The sequence below is a fragment of the Phaethon lepturus genome, unplaced genomic scaffold (genome assembly GCF_000687285.1).
Source record: "Phaethon lepturus isolate BGI_N335 unplaced genomic scaffold, ASM68728v1 scaffold21018, whole genome shotgun sequence".
NCBI lineage: Eukaryota > Metazoa > Chordata > Aves > Phaethontiformes > Phaethontidae > Phaethon > Phaethon lepturus.
The window spans coordinates 1-12302 of record NW_010555763.1 but is presented as its reverse complement, the minus strand read 5'-3'; the positions used below and the strand labels follow the sequence as shown (position 1 = coordinate 12302).

At 48.8% G+C, this 12302-nt stretch overlaps 1 protein-coding gene across 1 annotated transcript; it reads right to left on the bottom strand.

The window, feature by feature from the left end:
• Positions 1-1909: 1909 nt before the first annotated feature.
• DNAJA3 (DnaJ (Hsp40) homolog, subfamily A, member 3) lies at positions 1910-11946 on the bottom strand (the record flags this gene model as incomplete). Its single annotated transcript, XM_010292277.1, has 9 exons — positions 1910-2196; positions 5270-5367; positions 6105-6220; positions 6649-6777; positions 7697-7761; positions 8536-8683; positions 9693-9845; positions 10923-11129; positions 11863-11946. Coding segments are annotated over 9 exons (1023 nt in total), but the record flags the coding sequence as incomplete, so codon positions are not given.
• Between the last annotated feature and the right edge of the window lie 356 nt (positions 11947-12302).

Genomic DNA, 12302 nt, shown 5'->3' with positions numbered 1-12302 from the left:
GCCCCCCAGCCACATCCAGAACAAGCTCCTGAGCATGTGGGGCGTGATTTGCCCCACCACCTCCCTTACTCGCGCCCGGCGGAAGGGTGGAACTCCTGGGTCAGATCCACCTCCCGCCAGCGTGCTCCTCCAGGGCTTTCCTCCACCTTGCCCTCGCGCGGCAGGGCTGCCACTGCCTTTACACAAACGGCACCGAAATGACTCGCAGGTCCCCCCTCACCCGTGGAAATGACACAGCAGGCTGCTCTAACGCAGCCCTCCTCGGCTTGGTGTAAGGGAAAGGCCCCAGCAGCCTCCGCCCTGCAACACTATTGTTTTTCACCCCCAGTTCTTTTTGCAGATCTCACCGGAGGAAAACAAGCAACATGGCTCCCCCGGGGTCAAGGAAATGGCCGCTATGTTCTGTTTCTAAGCCCTGAAGCCAGACCGCAACATGGACCTGACCACGGAACTCTGGCCCGAGGCCCACACGTGGCAGACACTAAGGCCGTCTTCTGACCCTTCCCTCCCTTCTCTTCCACCCACGCTCCTGCAGCAGGTAGCGAGAACTGGCCGAGGAGGGGAGCCGCGCTGCGCCCCGCTGCCCTGTCCCTTGGGCCCCCAGGGGCAGCACCTCCTCTGCAGCACCGCTGCCGGCTCCTAAGCCAACAGCAAGCGCTGGGGTTTCTCCCTGGAGCAGGTTCAGGCCCTGCAGGTGAGGCAGCAGGCAGAGCAGCACGCCCAGAGCGTGGCTTCCTGCGCTGCCTAACGTGAAAGCTGAGCCTAATTCCTCAAGTCAGACAGCTCTCAGCTGCAGCTTGGCCTTTGGGCTCCTACAGCTACATTTCCACTGCTGGCCCCGGGCATAAAACCTTTGCAAGACTGTCCAACCTTAGGATTTAAGACTCCCTTACACACCACCATACGCTAAGGTACTGCTGGGCTTCGGCAGTCTGTGCTTGAAGTCAACCACAGCCACCAGGGAGATGCTCAAGTCATCCAGCCCTGTCCTCTCCTCATCCGAGAGAAAACCTTCGTTCCCGTTCCTGAGGGAGGGAAAGGGGGTGACAAGACAAGGTTGGAAGAGTAGACAAGGCAGGGAGGCACAGCAGATGTTAAATATCTTTATGAAGTTAATCTTATTTACATGGATACAGAATCACTTTACAGACAGTTTAATCAGGAGGCAACGCGTGCTTTATTTCAGCAAATTAAGAAGGGCGAGACTACGACATGTCCTTGTTTAACTGGTCGATTAGTATGTGGGCTGATGGTACCTGCACGGTGTAACTAACAACAGCGGGCTACAGTAATCATAACAATACTCACTGCAAGAGCTCGACTCCACCTGGAAGGAGTGATCCACTTCACTTACTTATATTCTCACACATGTAGGAACAATGACTCTCTGACCAATCATTTATGCTACGGGTGTTGCGCTAGTGTAATAAAAAAGACTTTGTCCCAAACTGGCAAAGAGCTTGGTGATGAATTTGTACCCATTCAGAAGCGACAGAATTTGTGTGGTAACTTTAGTTATTGGCGGGGAGAGGGAAACCTGAGGCAAAGTGCAGATTCCGTCACTGCTCTTTGTGCAGGAAATCAGCAGGACTAAGAAACCCCACGGCTGCCGAGGGAGCTGGGAGAGCTGGGCTCTGACGAGTCCCAGCCACAGGGAGACTTCCCACTCAGAGATGTGCAGGACAGCGTGGAGGGCTGTCGTGAAGACAGGGTTAAAACTCACTCTCCTAGGAGAAGATAAGCAGTGACAAGCTGACCAAGCACATCCAGCATTCAGAAGGGCACCTGAGTGAGCAGCAGCCATCTTGGCCTCCATACAGCAAACTGCTCCAGTCTGTGCTGGAAGGACAATTTTGATTTCACATTTCCACTGTTTTGGATCCTAAATAATATTTCAACTTTAATTTTTACCAAGTAAGCTTCCAGCAGCAGTAGGGACTGTGGAGCAACCTCAAGAGAGCGCCGCATTTCTGCAAAGCTGGCATTTTCCTTCATTACCATGTCGTAGGATGGTGGGTGGGTTTTCTATCACGCTGATTGTTGGGGCCTCAGTGGTACGTAGCTTCCCCAGCTGGGATTCTCACGGTGCTGCTGACTGACATCCTTCGCTCTCCGGAGCCTGCTGCCAGAAAGATTCATCCCCAACTGCAAAGATGACCTGTTGCTGCTAGCTCTAGTTTCCAGTAGAACGCTTCCCTGCAGTTGAAGCAAGAGAAGTTCAACATTTCCTGACTGAATCAGGCTCAGGCGCGCAGCAGCCCCCGCAGCCTGCTTTGCGAGCACACCTCCCCACAGAGCAGACAAGTTTGAAGCCTGCGGTGACAGGAAGCTGAGCCCCTGGAACCCACGACACCACAATCCGCCATAGATGATTTCAAGGCTGCAGCGCTCCCTCACCGCAGGCCAACACCAACTATAACGAGCACACACCGTGCTCCTTTGTGTGACAGGGGCTTTGCTGTGCTTTACGACAAAGACCGATTCCTTCCTGGTGCTGCAAGCCTGTGGTAGGGGCAAGTCCAGCCCGAGAGTTCCGGCACCGGAGGCTCTGCAGTGCCCCCGTTCCCCCCAGCAAGCCCGGGCTTTGCGGTGGCAGCAGAACCGCCCGGTCCCAGCTTTACCAGCTAAGGGGAACGCGCGCGGTGCTTTGACTCGGGTACAGCCACCGAGTGGACAAGGAAGCTGAGCTGCAGGGGAGGCCAGCAACCTCCATGAAGATGTATCCAGCATTTTTGCTGCTGTTTGCTGCAGCAACAACGCAATTTAGTGCTCCAGGTCACAGGGGACAGCTAGGGCTTTTCACACCAAGTGGCTGGAAGGCCTGAGGCTAAGTGAGAAGCAATGCCATGCTTTTTGCTGCTTCTACCTCCCAAGAAGTGCAAGTTCTGCTTGGTGTGGGGGGAAAGACGACAATAAAACACAAGAGGCCTCCTACCTCGGATGGGGTGTCAGGAGCTAAACATTTTCTTAAGTTTGGAAAGGAATCCCTCCTTGTTCTCCTCAGCCTCAGGCCTATCCCCGCCTGCGTCAGCGCTAGCCGTGGCCCTGCCACCTGGACACAAACAGCAAAGGGCTGCAGTCAGATACATCTCCCACCAGAAGCCAGCACCCCTGACAAAATGAGAGGGTTATTTTAGGTGGGGAACGGTCAAGTCCGCTGGTTTTGCCAGCATCCTCGTCTACAGGCATCTCTGCCCACGAGCGGTTGCCCAGGGCTGCACTTGGCAGCCAGCCACAGTAGTGGACCACTTGCAATGGAAGCACTGGAGAGCCCGGACCCCAGAAGTGGAAGATAAGACCGTGAGCCCAGGTACAACCGTTCCCTTCCCCTCTCCCCAGCCCTCCAACTGGCGAGAGAATTCTCATGCTGCACAATCGAGTCAGGGAACGCACAGGCTTTGAAAACAAGCACTTGGAATTGAGAGTCTGCCGCCAAAAACAAGTTGTCAGCTTGAGCAGAGTCAGCCATGACTTTACAGGAAAAAAAAAAACCTGCTCCATCGGTGGTCCCTGGAACAAGCTGTCGTTTCGTCTCATGGTGTTGTGGTGACCCTTTAGAGCAAAGCAGTGTGAAACCATACTGGGAGCCTGCCTCACCTCTCACGCAATGCTCAGACAAACAGTATCGAGGAGAAAATGGATTTGGGCTAGAATGAAAAAGGCTACAAGTATTTCAGAACAAGCGTCCAGATAAGGAATCTTACTGGCAGCAATGAGCATAATTTTCCTGTATAAACAGGTCCCGAGAAGTTGGTTGCCCCTCCAGAAGTGGGAGGTAATCTCCTTTTTCTACAGTACAGCTGCCAGTAACAAGACCCCCGGATCCTCCTCAGGCTTTCTTTGCACACGGAGGACACAGAGCCCAGTCCTCCCACAGCTGACTGCTGAGGTCAGACTGATGCAATGGTATGAAATACTGAGGCCTGCAGCAGAACACGCCTCCATCCACTCGGGGTATTTCTGCTTCCCAGACCAAGGACACGCTTTCAGCAACAGCCTGTCTCTACACTGCAAACTGCTGGTGGTGTTTTTAATCCACCTTGGCGCTCAATTGTGGTAAAAACTGGCAGGTTTACTTTTTAAAAAACAAATTTGGAGAGCAGGTTCGGGGTTTTTTTTTTTCCCCCTTTGGCACATAAGCATCTTTTAAGAAGCTGGAATGAAAGTTGGATGCTTAGACACCTCTCCCCTTCCCCCCAAGGCTGACCTTCAATGCTTGCCCTCAGCAGAAAAGACGTAACTTCTGTGTTATGAAAGCACTATAAAACCTAACATTGGTAAGTATTTGGCAGATACTGCCTTCCAATATCCTGAACTTCAGCCTATATTCCCCAGGCTTTGGCATACATAGTGGAGAGGACCCGAGTTCCTGAGATCATTTAGCAGCTTTGAAAGACTCTCACCTTTGCCTAGTCGTACAGAGTCACAAATGCCCTTTTTGGTTTCAAGCATAAAAAGAAATCCAACCAGCTTTCAGAAGTTCATTATTCCAATGAATATTGGAATATTGGAATAAATGAGCAAAGAAAAAATTGTTTTCCAATAGCAAAAGACAAAGCTCTTGCCCTACTGTTCTACCATATGTCTTGCCTTTAGCTGCTACTGATGCCAGGTACCTCAGCCCTGAAACTTAAAACACGTAATTGCTGAACCAAAACTGTTGATCTGGGACTGAAAGAGCAGCTTTACAAAGCTCCCAGCTGACTTCACTCCCTCCATCACGCTGGACGCCGTCTACTGACTGGAGCCAACACTCGGCACCAATGAACTTTTCTATCCAAGCGCACAGAGCATGGCTTAGAGCAGCCTTGACTTCAGCTTTCAAGGAGAAACGGCCCCATGGCCGTCAGAAGCACAACGGATTAGCTCACACAGAAAACTGGCCCGAAGCACATTCTCTTTTTCTACCTCTGCTAAGACAAGTCACAGGCGCAGAAGCAGGGAGCAGGAGGCACTCATCCCCGCAGCGAGACTCACCGCAGCTCGTCAGGACCTCCAAGTATCTCAGTATCCGCTCTCTATTCATGCACAGATTTGCCCAGTAAGAATTCCAGCAAAGCTTTCTGGGAAGAGGCTACCTCCTTGCTTTGTGCTACAGCCTATTAACATCATACTAAAACTACTTCCAATATAACATGCTTGGCAGGTTGTGCTGACAAGGCTGTCTCAAGGTGACCTTGGCTCACCGTCCTCCCCAGGAAGCCTCGGGAAGCGCTCTGCGCTCCCACGCCAACCCCACGAGCCAGAAGCGCCAATTCCCACCGCTCACCTGATGCTGTATTTGTGACTCCGTTCACCGTGCCGTCCACATCCGCCTCATCCTCGGCATAGCTCATCATTAAGGCTCTCTGGCGATCTGTCAGCCTCCTGCAGGTCAAAGACAGAGGCGCTGGCTGTCAGATATGGCTGTCTTTAGGGACAGATGTATCCGCAGACCTCCTTAACCTTCTCCAGCAGCACGCACAAGAGGCAGCTACTGGAAGTACAAGATTAATACACCTGGCATACGCTGAGAATCCCTACGGTGCTCTTAAAATGGGCAATCTATAAAGAATAAGCCCCAGTGGAAGAGGAGAGAGATGATCTACTGCATTTCACCAAAATATTTTTGGAGGAAGTGCTGAGAAAGAACCGTGTGGAGCGGCAACAGAACACACATCTGGTGGGGAGACCTCAGGAAATGAACTCCCTTGCCGAGCGCAGCAATACAAGCTAAAATGTTTCCTTCACCACAGGAGCAGAGGGTGGCCAAGCTGCTGTCTGAAAAGCAGCTGCCAAGTACTTCAGTTCCTTTAAGCTGTAGATGTGAGAGCGCAGACGTGTTATAAGCCAGAACACTGAATTCATGTAACCGGCATCGCAGATAGCCAGGCAAATTGGCAGGTGCAGAACTACTCATGTATGTCCAGGGTTTAGGATTTTTAGGGCTGGGTTGCCAAATAGTGTTTAAAAAAAAAAAAAAAAGAGAGAGAGAATAAAAAAGCAGACTGGGAAATTAATCATCTTGATAAAGCAGTACAGAATTCTCACAAAAATCTTTCTGAACAACTTTTTCTGCAAGAAGCATTCAAGATTTCACAGAAACTTGCATTAGCTCTACTTACTGAGGAACTTTTATCTTTATGTGAATGTAGTGGTCTCCGTAGCCGTAACTGTTAACCTTGGGAATGCCTTTCCCACTCATCCGAATTCTCTGGTCTGGCTGAATACCAGGGGGTATCTATGAACACAGAGAGGTCACGTTTATTGCTCTAGTTTAACCATTTATCTAGTAATTACACATCTGTAAAAATGAATTACTTCTCCAGCAAGCTTCAAAGTAGGACAGGAGAGATGTGGTACGCTGATGCATCTGGACACATTCAGAAGTTAATAATGACAGAAAAGCTTTTGAAGGAACAAGTAAAGAACCTCGCACGGTCTGTAGACGTTGGACGGGATTTGTCCAGCAATTCACCCAGCCCTTCCTTTCCCTCTCCCTACACAGCGATAGGAAAGGAGGTCACAAACTACTTGACACTCAATCCTGAAGAAGTCTGAAACAGTACTGGCAGACTTAGGAAATTTGCACCATCTCTGCAGCAAAGGAGAAGTCTCTGCTGTCCCACATCGATTTATGCCCAAGCTCTTCCACATAACGGTACTTACCGTGATATTGATTGTCTCGTACAAGCCTTGACACCTGGCTGTGCCTCCCAGAACAGCCTGTGCTATTGAAATAAGGAGGTCCGAATGGATATCTGCTCCATTTCTTCTGAACACAGAACTTTTTTGAACCTAAAAGGCAGGCAGTTCCAAAGAGAAGTGGGCACAACACAACAAAGTTCTCACAGTAAACGGCTTTGAAAGTTCACAGAAGAAAACATACCAGCACGCTGTAGTCACACCCTTTACCATCCCCAAACTGCACGGCTGAGAAGCGCAAGTTAAACGTCCAGTCTTTCAGAAAAACGCAGACATAACTGTAATTAGCCAGAGGCTTAGGAGGATGCCTGCTTCCTATCTCAGCAACTCCATCCCCTAATCCTGTTGTTAATTTATCAGTGTCGGCATGAGTCTGCAGAGACAGAGACGACACTGCCTTGCCCAGTACCCTCAACAGGGAAAAGCCAGAAGAGAAGAGGGAGGCAAGCACCTCTGCAGTGGCCTCACAAGCTGGAAGGGAATTAAATCCTCCTGCATCAAAAACGGCGCTAAAAAAAAACTTTCTCCTGGGCAGAGATGCGTATGACAGGATGCCCAAGAGGAGAAGAGGGCCCCAGCTACAAAATACATGCTAAGCGGCACTTAACGTGTGTCTGCAAAAGCACACGTGAGCAGCCAGCCTCTCACGGGCGTTGCTGGTCCTCCTCAGTGCTCCCACCCGTGCAAGCAGACAGCTCCGTCACGTTTCCAAGTCAAAGACTCAAGGCATCAAAAACCTACTCTGCATTTTGACACGCTTTATCAGAAGGACCTCATCCTGGAACGAGCAGCGCAATTCTTCATGAGCGGACTTAACGTTACACCGCTTGTTACAATGCGGATCTTCTGCTATCTCAGAAAGTTCACGTGGATCGTGTTACCTCAGCTGTTTCAAAGGATCACTCACTTTTCCTCCTCCGTCCCCCATTCAGTCAGACCTCCCAGGCAGTTGCAAAGGGAACAAGCAACCAACTTAAGTACTGAAAACAGCCAACAATATAACGATACGTACCCTGAACGTAATGAAAATTTCCTTCTTCCCCACGGGCATCCGAACTGTCTGCCCGTCCTCAACGCCTGCAATCAGAAAGAGGGAACGTTACCTTGCGTTGTAATCCCTGTGTTACTTGAATACTTACAACTCTTGCCAGCCCCAAAAGCCAGTCACCACAGCAACACTCTCCACGGGAGCCCAGGAGTCGTGGCCAAAGGAAGGAGGTGTCGGCACACATTTATACCTCTGAGGTGACCACTATGCACCAGGCAGGCTCGTTACTTCAACCCCTACAGAATTCTTTTGGGAAACGGATCAGACTAAGGAACACTGGGCAGCCTCCACAAGCTGCAGGAAAATTACAGGCTGCTCACCCAGGGCGGTCTCCATGAAGCAAGTCTGCAGCCCCACCACTCATTTTATCCTCTCCGGTGAGGAAGGCCACCAGCACACTGTTCTGAACCAAGCTCAGGTTTTCAAGACTCCCACCCTCTCCCCAGGCTTCATCAAGGAGAAACAAAAGACTCAGGGCAACAAAACCTTTTGAGAGTTTCCCTCTTCAAAAGCTGCATAGAAGGATCCATGCATGAACCAAAACTTCAGCTCAGGAAGGGCAAAACCAAACATTTACATCTATGGCCAGCAAGTTCATCTCACTACTAGTCCTTTCAACTGCCAAGCTATCAACCTGCTTTGCTCTTGTAACTTCTCTGCAGCAAAACTTCTTATGTTGCTCTCACATTCGTACCTGGCAAGGGACCAGCCACGCTTTGGAGGCAAGGGCCTTGCTGTTGGCCAAGTGGAGGCAGATAACTATAGTTATTTAACGGAGAGCAGCACACAAGTACACCACTAACCAGCTGGCACAGGAACCATCACTGTCTTCTTTTGCTTGGTTTGCCCCGTTCCTCGACATACCACGCATGGCGTTGTTATGATGGAACCACGACCGCCGCATCGTCGGCACGTAGATCGCATTACAAAAGGGCCAGTATTTATTGTCTCCTAGTGGGGGAGAAAAAAACAAACACAAAAGACAGATGGTACAAAGATTTGGTACTTTCCGCTTCCATAAAACACTGCCAGTGACTGGTCCAGCACATTTGAGTCCCTCTAATTGCACATGCAACCTGACAGGACAGCAATACCCTCTAGCAAGGGGTGGAGCAAAAAACTGGCTCAGAATTCCAAAGAGGATGGTGCTCGTGAGAAGCTGGATCAGATTCAATTGCCATGGCATTCCAATTTCCACTGAAATCCATCACCGCTATGAGCAAGTGTCTTGTGGCGAGGGAAACGCGAGGTTTCATCTCTAGGATTTAACGTGCAGGCAGGAACAAAGCTCCTTACAGTGGTTTCACAAGGAACTACAAACATCTGTATTTTGAGGAATCCGAGGACAACCCACTTGCATGAATTATTGCCAGCATCCAGGAGAAAGATATGGTGACTAAGCTATGGACTGAACTGTGAAAGCCACCCGGCAGGCTGAAGCACACAAGGGAAGAGTGGGAAGAGCTTGCTGTCTCCTCTGACTGACTACATCTGTTCTGTGCAGAAAGACACTGTGGTCACAGGCTGGCTGCTGGTACTCATTTTGATGGCTGGACATCAAAAGCCTGAAGCTTGATCATTACTTACTGTAAGTAACATGCATCTTCTTATTTCACAGTTACCCTCAGGCTATCGTCACCTTCCTCCTCCCTCCACCCCTCGATTCAAAGTATCCCATTTAATGCCCAAGTAATTTCAGAACAGTTACGTTATATAAATATGGTTTGCTGGATATATGATACCAGATGATCTACCCCTGAAGGCTAGTGCTTTTAGCTGAGCACAGCACTTCTTTAATACAAAGAAAATCTTCCTAGCGCATATTAACACCAGGTCCACATTAATTTAGCTTCACCCAAGATATGCTCATGACTGCAGTGCAAATTTTTCACTGTGGAAAGGACTGACTTGCACCCAGAAGGAGAAGCACAGCAGAACCTGGGTCTTAAAAAGCACTCACCATGCCAGTGCCACTGCAGTAGTGACAGCGCTGCGCTTTGGTACCAGGTTCGTGTCCCTTACCATTGCATCGCTCACAGGAGTCATTGATGTTGACCACAATCTCCTTGTTAACACCTTTTGCAGCTTGGGTGAATGTCAGTTCCATGATATACTGTACAGGAAAGACAGATATCAATCTACGGCTGACATGCGGTGGCGGGGTCTTAAGAAGGCTGAAATTGTTTTAGACCAAATATCAAGCAATGCTTAAAATACATCCAGGTAATAGAGGGTGGGACGAAACAGATTCAGAAGGCGTTCTGCCTCACCCGAGGAAGCAATAATCTGTCTCATGTAAATAAAGACGGGTACAGAAGGGCAGCAAACATTTCAGGAACGATGAGCAGTCACATAGCAGAAACGAGACTTAGAAACATAAAAGAAGTAAGTAAAAATAGAAGTCAAGCGTTTTTCTGCCCTGAGGAAAACTCTTAGTACTTCTAAAGGCTTAGTTTAATGGGAATGCAGCACCAGGTGAGGGAGAAGACCTTCAATCCCAACGAATCCCAAGCTCTCCCTCGACAAACTCTTTACATCAGCAAAGATGACTGCACAAAATAGGAAATTCTGTTTATAATGGAAAGGCCATTTTTAGTAGAGGCAGGCGTACTGAATACCAAGCGCTTCTGAAGGCAACGCATGAATCAACACTGTCAATACTTAAAAGAGCATTTAGCTGCAGTACAAAGAACAAGACGTAGGTTTTGTTTTATTAATGGGCTCTAACTGCAAAGTTAAGCCAATTAAGTTGCAAAATTAAGCCAATTAAGCGGTCAAACCTAATGCTGGAAGGCTTGTTTTGTAGTTAAAAGGTATTTTGTGGTTTTTAGCATTACAGATCAAAGCAGACATATGGAAAACAACATACAGCAGAAAAGATGCCTCTACAATGATGGAATTGTTTGGCAGCACCAACTCGTGTCAGTAAACACCAGATGAAGGAACTGAAGTCCAGGAAAAAAACCCACTGTGTCTGAAGGTGTGGACAATATATCCACACAGCTTACTGAAAATAGGTGACTCTCCCACCCATACAATGGGACACTCAGGTGCTGATATTCCCAGAGCAAATTCTTTGCTTAAGCTCGCTCCCGGAGCGATCTGTGACAGACTAGTGTCCCTCTCCAGCTTTTGTCTTTTCCATTTCTCATTTTCATTTTGTTTCTCAGAAAACAAATGCGCTTCATACCTCCTGTGGCTGGTCAAAGACATTCTGAAAATCGCCGAAAGGGGATCCCGAAAACTCCCCGAAGATTTTTCTGAAAAGCTCTTCTGGATCAATCGATGGACCAGTGCTCCAGTACTGCCGACCAGCACCAGCACCTGCTGCGCCAGGATCAAAGCTAGCCGTGCCGTATGCATCGTATTGTTTCCGCTTCACTTCATCACTTAACACCTTCGAGGCAAAAGAACGATGCCGTCAGGACATGATCCCGAGCAACTGGACAGCCTGTAACCTCCAGAGCGGCGTCTCTTGGGAGAATTCAAGGCTACTGGCATTACACCACCACAAGCCCATGTTCTCAAACCTTCTTGTCACCAGGAGGGCTATCCCAGCTCTCAGCAGCGTAACAAGCTACTGAAAAGTTCCTTCTTCCCTGGTATCTCTCAGCTTGTCATCAGAAAAATGACAGGATCTTACTAAGTTATTCTTGCTTATTATAAATTACGTTATATATTGCATAAAAGCTGGTGATAAGAGTGCTGGGGTAAATTTGAAAACCCACAAAAGCAAAAAACCAACACAAGAAGATTCCTGAACAAGCTGAAGAGCGGGAAGAAACAGGGCTGGGATGCAGCACAGTGGAAGGTACCTCTGATCTCAGATAGTAACTGCCAACAGGGGTTTTTTGTTTGTTTATTTAAGCTGGCCAATAATTTCCCTGCAGTGACCACAGCATCTGTGCCAGGCACTCGCTGAAAGAGTGAAATTCAAACAGCTCAAAACACATCCAGCTAAATCAGATATTTGGGCTAAGTAATTTTCTGGAGACACCGTCAGGACAGAGCCACTCACATCTAAAGTGCAAGACATGAAAAATTAGCCTCGGTTTTACAGGAAACGCACACAAGAAATTCTACCCTCCAAGCTTTCCTCTTTTTCATGACAACAAAACGCCACATATTACCTCATAGGCTTCTGCCAGCTGAGAGAACTTCTCTTTAGCTTTAGGATCATCCTTATTTGTATCAGGGTGGTATTTCTTTGCCAGCTAAGCAACAAAAATTCAAGTTATTAGAGACAGACAAAAGTAACTTTAGCATGGCTCACATGCCAGGCAAAACACATTAGGCAAAGCTTGGCATTCACTCCCTATATTTTAGGGAACTAAAAGCCTTCATTTTCCGTTATCATCCCAACATCAGGAACTACAGAAGCTGCTCCTCAATCTCTCGGTAGTCCCAGGAAAGAGACCCAAGGTGACGGCGCAGGCGACCTACGCTTTCAAGCGGATCCCCAAACCCACGTGCCGAGCTTTCCCACCGCCACCTCCCCTTGTCTCCAGCGGCTCCGAACACGGGAATCTCAGAGGCGCTTTTGGCCTTCGCCGCACAAGAGCGGGCAGCG